The sequence below is a fragment of the Pteropus medius genome, unplaced genomic scaffold (assembly GCF_902729225.1).
Source record: "Pteropus medius unplaced genomic scaffold, Ma_sr-lr_union100, whole genome shotgun sequence".
NCBI lineage: Eukaryota > Metazoa > Chordata > Mammalia > Chiroptera > Pteropodidae > Pteropus > Pteropus medius.
Genome location: NW_024356249.1, coordinates 19,617,131 through 19,639,430, shown reverse-complemented (window position 1 = coordinate 19,639,430; position 22,300 = coordinate 19,617,131). Strand labels below are relative to the sequence as shown.

General features: G+C 33.3%; 1 protein-coding gene across 5 annotated transcripts in view; it reads right to left on the bottom strand.

Moving 5' to 3' along the window:
- The window catches only part of TFEC (transcription factor EC), a 193,888-nt gene that overhangs the window by 7,814 nt on the left and 163,774 nt on the right, over window positions 1-22,300 (bottom strand). For all 5 annotated transcript variants that reach the window (XM_039860747.1, XM_039860749.1, XM_039860750.1 and 2 more), the window contains 3 exons: window positions 15,996-16,110; window positions 13,855-13,911; window positions 10,110-10,185 (listed from right to left, as the gene is read on the bottom strand). In XM_039860747.1, coding sequence (XP_039716681.1) covers window positions 10,110-10,185; window positions 13,855-13,911; window positions 15,996-16,110 — 248 coding nt within the window. The remainder of the gene's footprint in view (window positions 1-10,109; window positions 10,186-13,854; window positions 13,912-15,995; window positions 16,111-22,300) is intronic.

The following is a 22,300-nucleotide window of genomic DNA, read 5'->3' as shown; positions in this document are numbered from 1 at the left end:
TTTTAAATAAGCATAATGTAAGTCAATATGATTCAACATTATCAGTTAACCTTTTAGGCTTTAGCTTAGAAAAAAATTATTAAAACTTATTTTTGAGACAAGAGAATGATAAATCTGGAATTACAGAACAGGCTACCGATTTTAATATCTGGAAACATACATCAATGAATTTAACACTATGTAAGAATTGATAATATGTATAGAGTATGAGGCCAAACTAATCACTAAGTTAACCTGAGCTATCGGAAAACCTTAATGAATTTTCAATTTAGAGTCATGAGGTGTTTTAAATGCAGCATAAAGTAAACATGTAGGGAAATTTTTTAAAAGATATTATACTGCATATATTTTTAGTTTATATGATCTTATGAACTTCATATTAAATGACCTGAAGTAGAAAAATACACTTTAAGAAAAAGTCTGGCTTGCACGTGCCTCATTGGAAGTTCTTATTACATGACAATTCCATGAGCTGTAACAAATTTAAGGGAGCTCCATTTTTCTACCAACAGATGAAAAAGTTTATTAGGGCCTGAATAAGCCATCTTCTACTGAAATGCAACAAACTATTCGGTGTTTGTTTCAAGTTTGAAAATGCTTTGTCAGTTCTCTAGGGTCATAATAGATGCTGGTCTCATTCTTCTTGCAGTGATTTATCTGGTGGTAGAAAAGCTATGAAAAAAGAGGCTACTTTTGTCATTAAAACAAGAAGGTATCTGTAATTGAAAAGTGTAGTGAACTTCTGAATTAAAACTTAAGCAGTAGCAGAAGCCATATGGCCCCAATTTTATTTCATTTCTTCTCATGGGAAGAAAAACTTAAGGAATAGATGAACTAAGATGAAAATGATAACCCTAGCCAACTTTGAAGTTTAAAGCTCTGTTTATTTAGATCTAAAATAAACCTTCAAAATGGTGGTAGAAACTGCACAGTAGATCTTTCAGTTTCTTCCTGATGTCATTTGCACTAAATTTTTAAAAGTTCACACTGTTGTAAAGCCATTTTTATATATAAGGTTTCTTCTTAAAATATTTTGTTTTTCTAACTAATTAAGAGGATGTGTGCCTCTCTCCCAAGACAATATCAAGCAGCTAGGCATTAAAAACATTCTATGTGACAGTAACAATAACACATATAAAGGCATGCCTAAGAAATGAATGTAGGTACAGACTATTCATTTTCTTTTTTTCTTTGATAATATTTTTTAACGTTTTAAATACAGTTGGCATACAATATTATATTAGTTTCAAGTGCACAACATAGTGATTAGACATTTCTATAACTTACAAAGTAATCTAGTACTCATCTGACACTGTAAATAGTGATTATAATATTATTGACTATATATTTCTTGTGCTATACTTTACATCCCCTTGACTATTTTGTAATTCCCAATTTGTACTTCTTATTATCTTCTCCTTTTTTAACTGACCCCTCAACCTTCCTCCCCTATGGCAACCATCAAAATGTTCTCTGTATCTATGAGTTTGTTTCTGTTTTGTTTGTTTATTTTGTTCTTTAGAATCCACATGTAAGTGAAATCATATGACATTTGTCTTTATCTCACTTACTCCAGTCAGCACAATATCTTTTAGGTCCATCCATGTTAATGCAAATGACAAGATTTTTTTTTTTTTATGGCTGAGTAATATTCCATTGTATATATGTCCCACCCCTTTATTCTTTCATCCATTGATGGATCTCCAGGTTGCCTCCATATCATGACTATTGTAAATAATGCTTCAATGAACATATGGGTTCACATATCCCTTCACAGTAGTGTTTTTGGTTTCTTAAGGTAAATACTCAGAAGTGAGTATTCTTTGGGTCCTTCTTTGTCTCTTGTTATAGTCTTTGTTTTAAAGTCTACTTTGTCTGGTATGAGTATTGGTACTCCATCTTTTTTGTTTGTTTCCATTTTCACAAAATATCTTTTTCTATCTCTACTTTCAGTCTGTGTGTTTTGATCTAAAGTGAGTCTCTTGTAGGCAGCATATGTAAGGGTCTTGTTTTCTTATCCATTCAGCTACCTAATCTTTTGATTGGAACATTATGCATTTACATTTAAAGTAATTGTTGATAGATATGTAGTTGTTGCTATTTTATTATTCATATTTTTAACCTTTTAACTTTCTTCTTCTTCTTTAAGAAGTTCCTCTAACATTTCTTATAATACTGGCTTGGTGGTGATGAACTCCTTTAGCTTTTTCATGTCTGGGAAGCTCTTTATCCTTCAATTCTAAAGGATAGCTTTGCTAGGTAGAGCAATCTTGGTTGTAGATCCTTGCTTTTCATCACTTTGAATAGTTCATGCCATTTCCTTCTTGCCTATAAAGTTTCTGTTCAAAAATCAGCTCACAGTCTTATGGGAGGTCCCTTGTAGATAACTAACTGCTTTTAAGATTCTTGCTGCTTTTAAGACTCTGTTTTTAACCTTCAGCATTTTAATTATGATGTGTCTTGGTGTGGGCCTTTTGGGGTTCTTCTTGTTTGGGACTCTCTGCATGTCCTAGGCTTGTGTGTCTATTTCCTTTGCCAAGTTAGAGAAGTTTTCTGCCATCATTTCTTCAAGTAGGTTCTCATTTCCTTGCTCTCTATCTTCTCCTTCTGGTACCCCTATGATCTGAATGTTGTTATGCTTGATGTTGTCCCAGAGGCTCCTTTAACTATCCTCATTTTCTTGTATTCTTTTTTCCTGTTGCTGTTCTGATTGGGTGTTTTCTGCTAACTTATCTTCTAAGTCTCTGATTCATTCCTCTGCTTCTGCTAATCTACTGTTGATTCCTTTTAATTCAGGGGTCCCCAAACTCCGGGATATGTACTGGTACTGGTCTGTGGCCTGTTGGGAACTAGACTACACAACAGGAGGTGAGCAGTGGTCAAGAGAGCGAAGCTTCATCTGTATTCTCAGCCTCTCCCTACTGTTAGTATCACTGCCTCAGCACCTCAGATAATTAAGCATTAGATTGTCATGGGAGCACCAATCCCTGGTGCCAAAAAGGTTGGGACCACTGCTGTAACGTATTCTTCATTTCAGTTATTATATTCTTTTTTTTCTGACTGGTTCTTTTTTATGTTTTCTATCTCCATTTTTATGTTTTCTAACTCCTTATTAAAGTTTTCACTGAGTTCATCTACTCTTCCCCTAGGTTCATTGAGCATCCTTATAACCAATGTTTTGAACTCTGCATCTGGCCCTCAAGCCAGACAATTCAGTTCCTCCACGTATGTCCCTGGTGCTGTGAGCTACTGTCCCAGGGCCAGAGTCCAGAGCAAGTGAGTCCATCAATAAATAAGTCCATGTGCAGGCCCTTAAGAGGAATGCCTGGGACTCTCACAGCCCTCTGTCTCACTTATCACAATATCCACTAATTTTAAGATATAGATTTTGTAATGACTTTTCTTCCTGGGACTGGAATCCTGGGCTGGGTGGCTCGGCATGGGGCTGGGACCTCTTGCTGCTCCTGGGGATCTCCAAAGCCTAGATATCTTTCTGGATTTTCAAGTGTCACACACAGTTGTGAAACCAGCTTGTTTTGCAACTCCACCCCTCCAACTAATCTTGAAATGGCTTCTTCTGTATTTCCTTAGTTGTAAGACTTTTGTTCAGTTAGAGCTCACGCGATTTCCAGTGATGGTTGTTCTGTAGTTTAGCTGTAATTTTGATGTGGTATCAAGAAGAGGCAAGGACAGCATTTACCTACTCTGCCATCTTGACCAGAAATAACTTTTCATTTTTTTACAAAAAAAAAAAATGTTCTTTTAAGAACTTAAAACTTTTGAGGAGTTTGAATGCACTTGGAGTTAAAGCAGGTAATAAAAATATACACACTGGAGTAGAAGTGTGGCCAGGCAAAACTATGGAAAATGCACAGTCTGTTGTCATCTTAGGAGTGCACATCCACTTAAAAGCATTAAAACATAAAAAAGAAAGAAGAAACCATGACGGGTTTATTTTTTCTTGCTTAAATCAACATTATGACTTCTAAATTAGAAAGTCTTATTAGTCTTATTTACTACCTCAACTATCATTCTTACATAAAAGTAGGAGAAATTTCTGACCATAGGGAAAAAAAGATCAATTTAGTAAAAAGAAAACTATAATGTGTTTTATAAATAAAGAAGTAGAAAAACAAAAGTAATTTGATAGCACCAATAGAATAATTCATGGTCTGATAATATTTTATATTTCTACTACGATTTTTTTTATAAATATGACTCATAAAAAGCACATATAAAGAGATTACTATCATGCATCTATAGAAGTTCTTCACTTTTTGTGTTTGTTAGTTTTGTTTGGTTTATTAATTAATTTTTTTTTTTTTTACCATTGGTCAGGAGATTATCATTATCTAGTAGTTTTTTTTTCTCAACCTAGGTATCTCAACTATAGCTATTCACTATATTATTTTTTTAATTTATTTATTTTAATTAGTTTCAAGTATGTAGTACATTGGTTACACATCTATATAGTTTGTAAAACGGCCCCCTCAATTGCTTCCTCCCTCCCCTGACCCTCCTCTTAGCCAATGTATTAATGCTAATTGCATTCCCTATGCCATGCTCTCCATCCCCGTGACTATTTATCAGCTACTGATTTTTACTTCTTTAACCCTTCACCCTATTATCCCAGCCCCCCAAACCTCCATCCCCTCTGTCCACTATATTTGTGAGTCTGTTTTTGATAGTTTGTTCTTTTTATTCCTTTGATTCCATATATAAGTGAAATCACATACTGTTTATTTTTCTCTGTCTGACTTAAATACCTTTTAGGTCCATCAAGGCAATATTCTTTTCCATCCCCTTCCTTTTAGTCTGTGTGTATCTTTTAACCTGAAGTGAATCTCTCATAGGCAACATGCAAGGGTCTTGTTTTCCTTTCCATTCATCCACTCTATCTTTTGGTTAGAGCACTTAATTCTTTTTCATTTGAGGTATTTGTTGATAGGAATGTAGCAGTTAACATTCTTCATTCCTGTTTTCGACACATGTTTTTTCTTCTTAAAGAAGTCCCTCCAACATTTTCTATAATACTGGCTTGGTGGTGATAAATTCCTTTAGCTTATTTTTGTCTGGGAAACTCTTTATCTGTCCTTCAACTCTAAAGGATAGATTTGCTGGATAAATTATTCTTGGTTATTGATCCTGGTTTTTCATCATGTTGAATATTTTTTGCCAAGCCCTAGTTTCTTTTGAGAAATCAGTTCCCTTATAAGTAACTATCTGATTTTCTCTTGCTGCTTTTAATATTCTTTCTTTGTATTTAACCTTTGGTATTTTAATTATGATGTGTTTTGGTGTGGGCCTCTTTGGATCCCTGGTTTTGGGGATTCTCTGAGCTTCTTGGAGTGTTATGTCCATTTGCTTCACCAGGTTAGGGAAATTTTCCATCATAATTTCTTCAAACAGCTGTTCAATATCTTGTTTTCCTTCAAGTACACTAATTAGATGGATATTTCAACCCTTAATAGTGTCCCACATGCTCCTTAAATTATTTTTATAGTCTTGGCATCTTTTTTCTTGCCATTCTGATTGAGTGTCCTTGGCTTTCCCATCCTCTAGATAGGTTATTTGATCCTTTTCTTTATTCCCTTTGTTTATTCCTTTGTTTATTCCATTTAATATACTTCTCATTTCAGATAATGTGTTCTTCATTTCAGACTAGTTCCCTTTTTTAATTTCCATTTCCATTTTTGTTTTTTATCTCTTTGTTGAAGTTCTCACTGAATTTATCTACACTTCTCAAAAGTTCATTGAGCATCTTTATAACCAGTGTTTTGAACTCTGTATCTGTTAGATTACTTGACTCCATTATTTCTGGATCTCTGTTCTGTTCTCTCATATGGTTTCTACTTACTTGTCTTTCCATTCTGGCTACCGTTCCTTATCTTTTTCTAAGTACTAAGCAAAGGTCCTAAATCTCCCGTTCTTAGTGTGGATTTGTGAAATAGGTGTCTAGTGTCACAGTCCTGAGAGGAGTCCAGCTACAGGCCAAATTTAGCCCTAGCCTCTGCCCCTCTGGGGCCACCTGTTAAGATTCAAGAAGCAAACCACAGATGCTATGCTTATAGTTACCTCAAAAAGCCACTGCAGAAAACAAGTCCAGCTTTCTCCAGTGTGAGTCTAGGCACTGCTCAGCAAGGAGCACCTGACTCACTGAGGATACACCTGGATGTGGCTTGGGTGGGGCCACGAATTGGGAGAGGTGAGTTTTCAGGGAATCCTCTGGGCAGAGCAACCTCTGTTATCAAGTTTGATGACATCTCAGCTATGGCTGCTCTGTGACCCACATATTGGTAAGGGGAGGGCTCAAGAGGAAACAATGGATACTGCCAGCACGTCTGTACTGAGGGAGTCTCGCCTTGGCTCTCAATCCAACAATATCTCCCTGTAAGTCCCTGGTACCCGCTGCACGCAGCCAAATCGGCATTAGTTCTCAGAGCGAGCAAGTCCATCACTGCGAAAGTCCGCTCACGGATGCAGCCCCTTTAAGAGGCTTCTGCCACTGCCTCTGCCTCTGTCTCACTCAGCGGCTCAAGACTGGGCAGCCCCACATCTTTGCTCCGTCTTACCTTCTGCCGTTGCAGCATGCTTTCTTGGATTTCTCCCTAGTTATATGGCTTGTTCATCTAGATCCTACGAGATTTTTCCTTGCTGCTGCTCCTTGTTTCCATCACAGCTTTGATTTGGTTGTCAGAGGGATGAACAGAGCCTCTATCATCTACGCCATTTTAGTTGCCCTCCCACTATATTATTTTTCCTTCTGATCTTACTATTTTGACTTAGTAAAGAAATACAAATTTCTGAATATTTTTGATAAATAAAAATGGCAACTTTATATAATTTAAAATGTCTTCAGGTATTAGTTTTGATTTCTTTCCTAAGCCAATCCCTAAGTTTGTTCTAATTATGAGCTAGAAAGGTCCTTAGAGGTCATCCACTCCAAGGTTCCTGCTATTTGCAGGTCATGTTTAGAAAAAGAACCTCAAGTCTCCTCAGTTAGTTAAGTAATCTTTCTGAAAATCTTTGGCTCTCCCACTTTTTCAAATGCATGTGCCATAAGAAATACATTTTTTTATTGTGACTCAGTAAATTCTTAGGTCATAAAATTATAACAAAGTTTTCACAAGTTCTTACTATCCTTAAGCATAATATGTTATAATTTAAATTTTTTTAATGCTAATCTTCCTTCTTTATTTAAAAATGCTGGATCTGTCCCATTTGATTGACTTCATGATCATTAATGGCACAATTTGAAAAATTCCATACTAGACAATTTTACAATCTGATATATTTTCTTATTTTTTAAAAGAGAAACTGATTTTATATGTTTTAATGGTTGTTGTCACCTACTCAACAAATCAGTCTGAAACTTGTTAAACTCAACCTGAAATCATGTTTGCTTTTTTTGATCCGTTTTAACTTCATTATTGCCATAACATGGTAATAACATTTCTTCAATGTAAAACTTGCTTCCTCTATTTTTATCCCCACACTGTTTTCCAATTAATTTCATTTTCTATAACTTTTATATTATCCATAGTAGCATCTAAAAATTCAATAAATGAATTTAAAATAATTTCATAGAGTAAATGGTTACACCTTAGGCCCATACTTTCCTTCTCAAGTGAAGTCAATTTTACGAAGTTACATTTTGGATTCATCCATGAGACTCACATTGGTAAGCCCTAAAAAGGGACACTAAAGTAACAGCTGAGGCCACAGCAAGCCAAAGGATAAAATATATTGAAACAGAATTAGTAACCGAATGTCTTGAATGCCACAACTGGCAGCGAAGTTTATTTTCTACCTATAGTATGTAGACAGATTCACATATAGATTCAACATCTGACTAATTAATGTTTTCAATTAGACAAAAAATAAATATAATTTACCTACATATAATACAATTAAAATAAACAACAATCCCCCTTTCTGAGGTCCGTAAAGAAGAGAAAGATATTTAAGAATGCTTAAAATGAAGTTTTCCAAATTATAATTCCTTTCAGATATATTATGTAATAAATTGATTTTCCATATTCTAGATCAAGGGTAGACAAATTATAGGCTGCAGTCTCTTTTTTGTCAATAAAGTTTCATTGGCCACAGTTATGCTCATTCATATACATATTGTCTACGTCTTCTTTCATGTCGTAATTGCAAAGTTGAGTAATTGCAACAGAGACTATATGACCCACAAAGCTTGAAATATTTACTATCAGACTCTTTTTGGGAAAAGTTTGTCATCTTTTGTTTAGTGAACTAAAACTAGAAAAGAGGTTTTTATAACCAAAGCATCTATAAAAATGGAGAGTAATAATCTCTCACATAAGCTTTATAATTTGCATAGTGTTCTCATTCATATTATTTGATTTTTTTTTTTTTTTTGGTAGAAGCACAGTCATACCATTGGTGTCTTACAGGCATAGTGACATCTGAAGATATTCAGTTAGGTTCCAGATTCCAATCTTACAGTCTCATCTGTTTTCTGCGTAAACTGTGCCCTGGTACTGTGAGTTAGTTTTACCAGTTATAGAAAAAGCTCTCTTAGCTGATCTTTACTTAATTACTTTCAGGAAAAACTAATGTTCTCCATTCTCTTTGTGGCACTCACTGACTATAGTCAGAACAAAGTAGATAATAAAGACTATTAGGCTGCTTTCTTATACACCCAGGTACTTCTGTTATTCTGTGGTGGCATATACTAATGAGAGGCTGTTAAATTAAAGCCCTTTTACTTACTATTATGATAATATCAGTAAATTGTAAGTACGTTAGTTAATAAAATATGAATGAAAATAAAGGATTTATAAAAAAATAGTTATTGATTTTAGGAAAGTTAGATTAAAAGTTTTGGAAAAACTCAATTAAAATGTCTGCAAAAAAAAAGTGCTGCAACAAATCAGGATGTAAACATTTTTAAAAAATCCATCTATACTTAAGTTGTCTAAGTTTCTGTTTTATTTTAAAGACATTAAAATAGACTATACATTTTAGTACAGCTAAGTAAGACAGAAAAATTAAACAAAAAGGCCTTGGCTTTACATCACATGATTGGTAAATAAATGTGCATTTTGTATTTTAAGTGTTAAAAAAATCATACCAGGAAAATAAGTATTTTCTCTGCTAAAAGAAAGAGTTACGTGCTTACTGACTTTAAGAAATTTGAGCATTATTGATAGGGCCTAGACTAAGACTAAGCTCTGCAGACTCTCCATTTAGCACTCTTTAGGCCATGCTATTCTAGATGCCTTCTCTATCAAATATGCCCATGAAGATAAGTATTACATTTCCTTTTATTACAAATTATTGAATTGTCTGAATGAATTAGCAAATTTGGATTTAGGGAAAGGGTATTTTTGAATTTCATAAAAATATCACTTTATCAAATATCATTGTTTCTGAATAATAGATGAGGGGTCAATTCTTAGTTTGAATGAAACATATTTCAAGTCATTATTAATGCTACAGATTAGATGCTACATACAAATGTTTTTATGATTTTTGAGAAATATTCAACATTCTTAATTGATAATTTAATCAATTATTTCTTGACACCCTCAAACATCTTGTTTAACTGATTTTGTATGAATATGACACCAAAATCTGGCTAAAAATTTCATCAAAGTAACCAATTATTAGTTGGCATCACTCAGCATGTTTTTACAATTCCATTTGTTTACTCGAATGTCTCCAGAATTTTGGAACCTCTGAAAATTCAACAATTCAATTTTCATGTACATATAAATGTTACATTGAGAGAATCACTAAAACCATAAATTGAGCATACCAGCATCATAGACAGCATTTGACATTCCCACTACATTTGTCAATACTGATGTTATACAGAAAGACCCATTATGAACTGAGAAGAAATAATTATTTCTTATAGCTCAAAAAGACAAGTGTTAGTGACAAACGATGCTTAATAACAAATAGTCTTGAATAGATATTTAGAAATAAGTCTAGAAGTAGCCTTACCTTTACCATAAGCTGCTTAGTTTCCTAGTCATTAGTTCTCCTCTCCCTGTCGTTCTCCCACCCATTTTGGGGGAGGAAAGGGGCTATTGAAATCATAACATTATGATAGAAATGACTGTTGAACTCACGGATCATTAGACTTTGGAATAAGAGTGCCAAGCTCCTTGATTCGGTAATTAATATTATACCTTCTTCTTCTTTCAACTATTAAAAAAGAAATATTATTTATTGTTCTCATTAAAGCACAATTCAGTTTTGGTCAGCTATAAACTTTCTTATTAATTTTTAAAAATCAATGAGCAAAAAATTTTCTTTTAGTCAAAAGAGTACTCAAAATAAAAGTTCAAATATGTTTTATTCTAAAGTTGAAAATAGCAATATTAGAATTATGATTCTATTATTCACGGTGTTTTAAAAACATTTTCTTCCAAAACATGTTCTTAGTCTTTGAAATGCTATAATATTTATGCTATAATATTACTCATACTTAAATATGTATATATATGTATATTCTATTCGATCATTATTTGATACATATGCATTTTGTCAGTCCTTAAGGATTATAGATTTTGAGGTCTGCACCATGCTTTACTTTTCTTATATAATCCCTTGAAGTTCTGACACAAAGTTTAGCACATAGTAGGTGTGTGTGTCCAACTAGAGTATAACCTCCTTGAGAGCAGTGACCATTTTTTCCTCATTTTTGTATCCCCAAGGAGCTTGGCATATAGGCGGTGCTAAACAAATATATGTTGATTAGACTAAATATATTTTTCTAGTTAAAAATTTTTTAATAATATAGAGCGGTGGATTTCAAACTTTGCTGTGCATCAGACATACCTGGAGGGATTGTTGAAATAGATATGTATTCTACATATAGAGATTTTGATTTTAGTATGCCTGGGTTGAAGCCCAAGAATTTGCATTTCTAACAAGCTTCCAAGTGATGCTGATGCTGTTTGTCTAGGGGCCACGCCTTGAAAACTACTGAAAGAGATTCAGAGATTGTTTTCTCTGTTTGCATTTCCATTCATTCCCTGCTTATGGAAATTTTGTGCATCTAATAAATGTTCAATAAATATCATATACACAAAAAAGTACAGTTTCCTATATGAACCTTCTCTAAGAGCAGTCTTATAGAGAATAGTCTTATAGTCTACTCTATTCCTGTATCAAGAACAACAACATATATATAATATTTTTAAAAGATATCATTTCTAAAGCATTCCAGGGATTGAAGGAAGAAAAAGTTCATGAAGAAAAAGAATATCATATGTCAAAAATTTGGGGAAATGCTTAAGCAATACATGCTTGCAAATTAAGATCTGCTACCAGAAACAAGGAAAGTCATGAAAGACTACAAAGAGTAAACCTACTCTACAAAGCAATTTACCATGAAGATATTTGACTTTCAGGAATAATGTATTGGAATTCCTTTAAAATTAGAATATAATTGATTCTTAACAGAGTTTATTTTTTTCTTTTTCAATCCTATTTTCACTGTAAATGTAATTTAAAAAAATGAAACTACATAAAAAATCTAAAAGAAAATAAAGGGAAAGCTGATATAAATACATATATATTGCACAATGAGAATTTATTAATAATTCTATGTTCATATATACTCTCCCCTATAAGACAGACTATTAAATATGATGAAGAACAGCTATGAAGGACATTCACAATTTTATCTCAAAATAGGGAGTGTTTTTGTCCTATTATATTTCTCCAAAATCTATTATTTAAATGCACCTTATGTAAAATATCGGAAATTCATACTCTACTTTTCTTAGAATGTGCTTGATACATTTTTAATATCTAATTATGAGAACTTTGGTTTCTCGATGTTTTCATATCCAGGACTAGTTATTTGTAAAGGAGACAAATTTTAAGAAATTACTGTTATTTCATGCAATATGTGGTTTCACTCTTCACAAAGTTTTTTTCATTTCATTCATTTTTGTCCTTAGATTCAGGCAAGAGGGCCCTATCCTGAGCCCATACTTAAGAGGAATCACTTTTTCCATCTCTCACCACAACTCTCCACACTGAGCAAGGCAGTCACAGGGTCAAGGGAAGCCCTTCTAAGCTACATTCTGGATAATTCACAGGAGGAATACCTTCCCAAATGCCCTGAGCCCACTTCCAGAGCCTATGCAGGCCACTTCCCAGGTCCATCCTCCTGAGGGACGACCATGACACCAGTGTGCTCACCCCTAGTCCCAAGATGCGGATGAGGGGCATTTGTTCACAGAGAAGTGTTCGAAACTTAAATGTATGTGATGAGTTGCTCACATTCATGTTCGAAGCCAGTGGCAACACAGAAGGTAATACAGAGTGGGGAGAGAAGTGAAGTGGCTGGCATTGCCCCACCCTGATATTCTCACTTAGAACTCCGAGGATCTAAGAAATCTAAAGTCACGCCTGGCCTTCCAGTACATAGGATGGATAAAGCATACTTACTTTAGCACTTTCTAGCTTGAATTGTAACTTTTAAATATTTAGACATCTGGTAAGTGGGACTTAGATCTCTTGCTGTGATCTTCACAAATTTTAGGGGTTGTCCTAGACTCATCATATTTAAAATGTTATATTAATTTTTTTAACACCGATATCTCCAAAAAGCACAATCACTCAGTAAGGGAATTTAGATTAGAAAACACTGTTAATGGACATATCAGCAAGTCCTCATACTTTACACTAAATGAACTGTTATTCAAGCTGCAGACATAGAGGAAGGAAGAAAAAAGGAAGGATACTAATAATAAGCAGGTTAAAACTAAGAGAGAATCCAATAATTCCTTGATGTATTAATTCCTTCTATAATAATTAGGCCTCCCTACTCATGTTCTACTTGCCCCATAATCTGGACCAAAGCTTATCCGCTCTACCACTAAGTACTGTTGGTATCATATTCCTCTCCACAACTGCCCTAAGAATTGTTATAACCTTGTGTCAGCTCTTTCTTCAGAGTTATATAGTCAGTAAACTGAATATTCTGTGACAAAGGCAGGTGCATTATGAACAGACAAATGCAGCTTTCACAGGTACATGTAGAATCAATTTGAGCTAATTGTATGTAAGAAAATTCCTGGTTTGTTTTAGAGCGCTAAAGTTTTAATATTTAATTTCATTTATATTTTATTCATTCACTCATTCATTCATTCATTCATTTCATTCATTTCATTATTCTCTTATTTTTTGATTTGGCTCCCAGAACAAAAAGGTTTCACATTCAATTAGCCAAGCTCACTTGAGACAGTTAAGCACTTTAGACTTGACCAAACACTATTAAGCTCAACACTGCTGCTAAATTACTTCTCTTGCTGTGTTTCTCCATCTCATATGACCTGTTATTAGAGTTCAATTGACCCCAGAATGGCATCAGAGACATTTTTTTGCACAGGCAGAATTCAGCAATCTAACATAAGCAGTACTTTTTAGATAACTTATCATTAGAAAGGGAGGAGCAGATTGACACAGAAAGATGAGAACCTGAAGTTAATGTTTCTTGCTATCTAAATGGTGTAGATTTTCTAGTCATTTTTATCTCTTTAAGCCTTTGAGTCGATGAGTCACAATAAAGTTTAAATGTAACTAAGTGCACTCATCACTGTCATGAGCAGCCTTCTAGAGAGAGTGATCTAGAAGAGAATTTGAGATGTTTCACTTTGTAGAAGTGTATAGATTTTCTGAGAATTCACATTGTTTAAATTTCTTAAAACAGCTCAACTAGTGAGCTATTAATTTTGGTCATCTGGCCTCAAAATAATTATGAGTGACAATGAAAAACCACACATTTTAACTTCCACACATTTCTTCTTGCATTAATTAATTTTGTTTTTAAAAAAAAAAGAAGGAAAATATACTCACTGAGGTTGTGGTTGTCCTTTTTTTGTCTCTCTTTTGCCAAAGCTCGAGTATCAGTTTCTGATCAAAAGGAAGATAATCGAAACAGCACTTAGTTAAATTTTACATCCTCCTACAAACATAATTCAGGAATACTTGGTGAAAATACAATACTACTTGCTCCAAATGACATAATAATATTTTAATGCAAATATTTAGAAATTTGGAGCAGAGTACTCATTAGTAAGAGGCAATGGCAAATCTTTCAGGCTTTGAGTAGTAAAACATGAATTTATATTCTCGTCCTCCATTTAATAGACATGTGATCTATTACTTAAATTCTCTGCGTTATGGCTCCTCATCCATAAAATTAATATATTATAATATCTACTTGGTAATCATTGTGATGATTAAAAGAGGTACAGTGCACAGCAAATATTAAACTGCTCAATCATTATGATTATTTTCAGAATTTTGAGATTATTCAAAATTATTCTAACCTAAATTTTTGCAACCTATATTTTTCATAAATAATTATGATTTCTACATGCTAGGAGTGGGAACTAACTACATTTCTCAGATATTCCTATCTAACAGTTTCACACTTCCAGTAAAGGACACTTTATGTGCTATGTGGTTGTGAGCATGCATGATAGCTTCCAATATGGCCCACAATGATTATCACTTATGGTATTCACACCCTTAATAGTTCCCTCCCATATAGAATAGGGCAGACCTATAAAACTAATAAAATATTGTGGAAATGATGAGTGTGGCTTCCAAGACTAGGTCATAAAAGAAATTTTCAGTTTTTATTTTGGTATCTCTTGGATCACTAGTAGTCAAGTCATGAGGACACATGAGCAGCCCTATGGAGAGGTCCACCTGGAAAAGAACCAAGGATGGTTCACTTGCCAACAAGCAGCAGTAACTTGCAAGCTCTGTGAGCAAACCACCTTGGAAACATCTTCTAGCCCATTAAGTATCAAATGTCTGTATCTCTGGCCAATATTTTGACTACAGCCTTATGAGAGACTCTGAGCCAAAACCAATTTTATAAGGCACTCCTGAATTCCTGACTCATAGAGATTATATAAGATAAGTGTTTATTCAAGCTGTTGTTTTGGGGTAATTTGTTAGATAGCAACAGATAATTAACACTGTGTTCCTTGAATTAATCTAGTTTTTAAAATAGGTAACATAAAAATACATTTATTTAAATTTGCTTATTCGAAACTAATTCATTAATTTTAATCTAAATTATTTGACTGCACAGACTTTTTTGAGTTGATTAGAGTCCAAGAATGAACATATTGCATTTACTAAAAATGTTAATATTAACTGTGTAAAAATCATTAAAGACCAATGTTTGGGCTCCAAACTAAAAATGTGTTACAAAAATTTCAACTGAATTTTATTTTATTCCTATAGAACTAACACTGGGCTTATAAATCTTTATTTTAATCCATTTCTTCCTCTACTCAACTGTATAATTTTGGAAAAACAACTCCTCTGATCTCTGATTTCCTCAGTTCTATTTTGAAGGAACTTGACAGTGACCCTATAATTCCTTTGAGTTGTAACAATTTTGAAAAATACTACTGAAAACAGGGGGTTTTACCCACTTGAGAAAGTTAAATGTATCATTAAATTTCTAAAGCAAGCTAAGGGAATATTTAGTTCTTTGTTTTATATCAAATTCTACATACAAAGAGGGCTAATTATTTCTAATCTATTAATCTATTATTTTCAATCATGTTAATAAATTGCATCTATTTTGTATCAAAATGAACTTAAGAACTTAGTTACATTGTCATATCTATATCTATCTATCTATCCATCTATCTATCTATCTATCTATCTATCTATCTATCTATCTAATCTATCTATCCATCCCTCCATCCATATATAGAGAGAGCAGGCATATATGTGTATCTGCTCAGTTTCTAAAGTAATGTATTAATTCAGTGTAGCTATAAGTTATATTAACTTACTGCTTGGTTGACATAGAAAAAAATAAAGGATGGATTTACTCTTTAAGTGTCTCCCACTTTAACTGACAATTTTGATAATATTTTAAAAATTCTATTTAGCTTAGTAATATATGTCAGTCATATCTTATGTAGTTGATTTTTAAAAGAATAAAACCATAAAAGCAATATTACCTGTAGTTTCTCTTTTCAATGGCAGACTACTTGGACAGGAAGCACTTGTAAGGCCCATATTAACTGGTGAAATCTCCTGCTCACCACTATACACATCCAAAATACTTCCAGATAACTTTAGAGGAAAAAGAAAGAAAAGGTCAATTAAACCTTCTGTGGGCATTGATATATTTAGTTGTATATTTTAAATTTGCCACTTTAATAATAATTTGTAATATATAGCCTTTTAATTTTAAATAGTAGTGAGTATGTACTGACTTTTTAAAATTAATATGGAATGCTTGTGGATGTATTTAAAAAAGCTATTTGTATTTAAGCCAAAAAAAAGAAATTAGTTTATTCATGAAGGAAAATTCTGATGAATATTTACAAATTACAGAAGTTTGATCTAGCACATTACCTAGTTAAAATGAATAAGTTTAAAAATATCTTTATGAAAAAATCAATATACATATTAGCAAAGCTGGGAAGTTTATTGCATATCATAAATTAGATGTAATGATTGAACATTTTGGAAACCTTAATATCATCAGTCTGACAGCAACTCACAGTCAAGACATTTTACACTGTTAAGTGAAAAACTTTCTTTCCTCCTTGAAAGGCATACTTTTTCTCATTGTACGCTTACTGTTCTAGATTATTATAAATATTCTAGCTGGTAACCAAAAGTAGTCTAAAACTACTTTTGCCTCTAGTAGCCATAGAGTACATCTAATTATAGCAACATCACAATTCTTGAAGTTGCTGTTGGGAACAATTTTTCAGAAAGCTATGCTATTTTATACACAATCTAAAATTGTACCAATTTATTATTTAAAATGAGCTTATTGATTTGATCTCCTAATAAAATCAAACTTAAATAATACTCATAATTCAAGTTAATATTCATTATGCCAGACAGAACAAACTACATTTAAAAGTATAACTTAAACATTTGAAATATTTTCATTCTAAATATCTTTATTTCATTTCTGAGCAGTAAACCAAGAACTGAATAAATAGTAACTTTTTTCTTTCCTTAAGGGCCAGAAACAATACAAATAATCATACAAAGCTATAACCATATTATTAGAGAGACACCAATTCCTTATTCTCGCTTTCTGAAAAACTTCAATTCAAACTAAGGGAACTTTTTTTTTTTATACTTACAAAAACAGACTGGAAATACATGTGAAGGACATAAGAAAATCAAAATTAATTTCTTACAATATAATCCATTAAACTACATGTAATAATTATTGTATATGTCTGAGGGGAAAAAAATCCTTGAAAGTACAGTGGAAATCAGGCCAATATATAAATGGCTATGCATATCAATAGAGACATTATAGAATGCATATTGTATTCTAATGTATATTTTCAATAGTGTTTTTCTACTATTTACTCTTATTAGAACTCCTCATCTTTATTGTATATAAACTCATTGTTTTAAATGTATGCTTTACTTCATGGATCTTGGAAGGAAGCTACTTAGGTAGGGAATGTATTCCTTCTCAATTTCCTCATCTGAAAAATAGGAACAAAGTTGATCAGATGGGATAGACAATGAATGTTAGTATTAGAACAATACATTAGGAAGAAATTCTAAAAGCAGATATTTCCCTAAAATGTGAGTCATTTAGTCATATTTGTAAAGTGAAAAGTTTCCAAGCTCTTTTTTTTAAATTGTGTTAGTTATAAGCTGAAGCATCATCAGCCTGAATTGTACATTTACACCGTGCCTTTGAGAAACTTAATGGTCATGATGAACAAAAAGGGATTAAGAAGAAGGAAGGGAAAGAAACTAGGGAAAGAGCACTTTTCTTTGAAGGCTTTCGATTCAGATGGCTTTCAATGCAGAAATGTTTAAGAAGAAAGAAGCCATATTACATATACGCTGCAACAATAAAGTGATAAGTTCCTATCATTTTGCTGGGTCCCATATTACCTGATCGAATTATACCCAATGTTTTTTCCTTAAAAATGGGGCTGGAATTCTGATAATGAATCTAATCCTGCTTAACCATAGATATATTACATCTTTTCCTGACCTTGGTTATTGTCTAATTTATTCCCTAAAGCACATGATTAATATCCTATTTAATTTTATGCTGTAGGTACTACTCTATTTCATGTAAATGGCTAATCACTTTTTGAATATCATTAGACAATCGGTTTGAATTTTAAAGTATAATACACTTCACGTAATCTAAAGTGCCTTTTTTCCATTAAAAGATATAAGAGTACAATGTTAGAATGTAAAGATTACATATACATCTAAAAGGGTTTACAAAACAAAATTATATCTACTTTTCTCAAAGATATAATTCACTTAGGTAATAAGGTCTAAGTGTTACTTTTATTTTGTAGATTAGTTGGCAAATGGATAGATATTTTATGAAGAAATATTTATTATTCCAGTTAAAAAAAAAAACATTGCTTTTTGAGCAAAGCAAAACCTTTGACATGGCAATAGAAAAACATGTTATTATTAACAAGTTACAAAATTTAAAGATTTTTAATAAAAAATTTATCATAAATTCTTTCAGCAATATAGAACATGCTCCTTAAGACAGAACCTTTTGCTGATAAAAAACACAAACCCTGATCTAAGAAGTTGCTTTGGGATGAGACTGATTGACAGTGGTTCCTGTTGTTTAAGGTTCTCTACCTTAGATTTTATTTACATATCCACTACTGATATCATAGAGATTGAAATGGATTGGGATCTGTTCTTCTCAGATATATATTGCCTTTCACAAGAGCCAATATTCCCTGAAGAAAACAAGCTCACAGGTCTAAATATCAAAACATTTCTGTAAAATAACTATATCAAAAGTGAGCAACATGCAGTGTTAAAAAATAATATCAAAAGCAAAAATAAAAATAAATAAATAAAATAGTACATAAAACCAAGTTTCGTAAATTAGCCAAATCCATTTTAAAATAAATAAAAGAGCTTTGGAAACATGGCAGAGTGAGAGACATCCCCAGATCTCTCCCCTTGAAACAACAATAAGCTGAACATCTAAAACTCAACAAAAAACACCCAAACTGCACACCAGCACATCTGAGCATGGGATCTGCTCATAAGAGCTACCACAGGTCAGAAACCTGGGTGTCGAGCATTGGATTGGAACAAATTAAGAAACTGCCTCTCACAGCCACTGGAGCTCCCTGCAGGAGAACAGGGAGGGGAGAAGGAGCAGCGAGTTCGTGCAGCAAGTTCCCTGAACAGCTCTGCCTGGGGAAGTTGTGAACTCCCAGTAGCAGGCTGGCTGCAGTGCCCAGTCATCAGGGCAGAAAGCAGAGAAGCGGCCAGCAGAGAAACAACAGTTGATTTTTACCGACTGTGATTGCAAAACCTAGGCTGAGCCACAGTCCCCAACCCCCAACCAGAGGGTCCATCCCCCCATACCCTCCAAGACAGAACACTGCAGAGCCCCAGGGGAATCTGAGCAAATGCCACCAAAATTGTTGCTAACACTGACAGGGACTGTAACTGAGGGTAGCGAGCATGATTAAATATCTATCAGAAAATTTAAAAAGTCATTTTAAAGCTATATGTAAAGCAGGAATGCAAGAGGCTTAGACGCCACCTACTGGAAACCAAAAGAAAAGTGCTTTCTTTGCAACAGGCTAAAGAGAGATCTTTATATAATGAATCTTCCTTCTGGAAAAAAAGCAGAATACATTTCCATTAATGCCCAGACAGAGAAATAGTCCATTAAACACCATGAACAACCAAGGTGACAAGGCATCTCAGAAAGAAAGAGAAAAATCTCCAGAAAATAAGCTTACAGACATAAAAATATCCAACTTAAATGACAGAATTCAGGATAGTATTTCTGAAAAAACTCAGTGAGTTCTGAAATGAGTCATATCAACAATTTCAGAAATTGAAAAAACAACTAGATGAGTAGAGCAAAAAAAAATGAAACTATCAAAAAGAACAGAATAGATCTTCTGGAAATAAAAATAAATAAATAAAAATAAAAAAATAAACCACACTGCAAGAACTGCAAAATGAAATAGCAAGCTTGGAAAATAGAGTCGACCAAATGGAGGAAAGGATCAGTCTAGAAATAATCGGAAGGAAGAAGAGAGAAACCGAAGAATGAAAAATAATGAAAGAGATATTCAAGAACTAGCTGATACCATCGGAAGAGGAAACATAAGCATAATGGGTATTATCGAAGGCAAGAAAAAGGAGCAGGGATAAGAAAGCATTTTCAGAAAAATAGTGGACAAGAATTTCCCAAATCTAAGGAATGAACTGGAGCTTGGAATTCAAGAAGTCAGCAGAATACTCAACTATTTCAACACAAAAAGGCTTTCACCAAGACACAGTGTACTAAAAGTTTCAAAAATCAATGACAAAGACGAAATTCTCAGGACAGCCAGGAAGGGAAAAAAAAAGATAACTTATAAAGGTAAACCCATTAAATTACCCTTGGACTTCTCAATGCAAATCTTAAATGCCAGAAAGGAACGGAATCAAATATTTAAACTATTAAGTGAAAGGAACTACCAGCTTAGAATAATATACCCAGCTAAACTTTCCTTTAGATATGAAGGAGAAATTAAGACCTTTTTAGATATACAAAAATTGAGGAAATTCTCCGCTATGAGGCCTGCCCTACAGGAAATACTGAAAGGGGTCAGCTCACCTAAAACAAAATGACAAAAAAAAAAAAAAAAACAACATAATTAGGAGTAAAGTGACTATCAGGCAAATAGAAGCAGAGGAGTGCCACCCTTACTAAGAACAGGGCATTATAAGCTTAAATAATGAGAAAATAATTGTTATATCAAGATAGAAATGAACGTTCATGATAAATAGGGACAAATTGAAATAACGAAGACAGAAAAGGGGAAAAATTAAAGTTCCAAATTTACAAATGGGAATGGAGATAAGGCACGCGCAGAAGAAAATGGACAACTGTAGATAGATAGATAGATAGATAACTATCCTTTACATATTCGTAATTGTAACCACACACCAAAGATTCAGAACTGAAGTATATAACATAAAACAAGAAGAACCAGAAGCAAAACCCACAAAAGCCAACCAAAATAAAGAAAATAGAAACATAATGACAAGGAAGCAATTGAAACACCGAGCTACCAGAAAGCAAAAGATAAAAGAGCTATAGGAAGACCTCATATTTCAATAATCACTCTAAATGTAAATGGACTGAACTCACTAATAAAAAGGCACGGAGTTGCAGAACGGATCAAAAATAAAACTCTACTAAATGCTGCCTCCAGGAGACACATCTCAGCTCCAAAGACAAATACAGACTCAAAGTGAAAAGGTGGAAAATGATATTTCAAGCAAATGGCACTCAGAGAAAAGCAGGAGTAGTGGTACTAATATCGGACGAAATAGACTTCAAAATAAAAAAGGTAAAGAAAGATACTGTGGAAAACTTCATAATGATAAAGGAATTATGCACCAAGAAGACATAACACTTATTAATATCTATGCTCCCAATCAGGGAGCCCCGAAATATGTAAAGCAATTACTAACAGAACTAAAGAGAGAAACAGATTGAAACACCATCATAGTAGGGGACCTAAATACCCCACTGTCAGATATGGACAGATCATCCAAATAGAAAATCAATAAGAAAATAACATCCTTAAATGACACATTAGAACAACTGGTCATAATTTATATTTACAGAAGAATGCTTATACATTCTTCTCTAGTGCACATGAAACATTCTCAAGAATCGACCACATACTGGGACACAGAAATAGCCTCAACAAATATAAGAAGGTTGAAATCATACCAACCATATTCTCTGATCATAATGCTTTGAAACTAGAGATCAACTGCAGAAAGAAATGAGGAAGAACCACAAATACATGCAGATTAAACAGCATGTACTGAAGAATAACTGGGTCGGAAAAGAAATAAAAAGAGAGATCATGAGATACATAGAAATGAATGATAATGATAGTACAACATATCAAAACTTTTGGGACATGGCAAAAGTAGTCATAAGAGGAAAGTTCATATAAACAGGCCTACCTCTAAACACAAGAACAAGTCTAAATAAACAACTAACACTTCATCTTTAAACTAGAAAAGGAAGAACAAATGAAGCGTAAAGTCAGCAGAAGGAAAGAAATAATCAAAATTAGAGCAAAAATAAATGAAATTGAAAACAAAAAAAAAAGGTAGAAAAAATAACACAACAAAAAGCTGGTTCTATGAGAAGGTTAATAAATTAAACAAAACCTTGGCTAGACTCACTAAAGAAAAAGAGAAAGGACAGAAATAAACAAAATCAGGAATGAAAGAGGGGAAATTATGA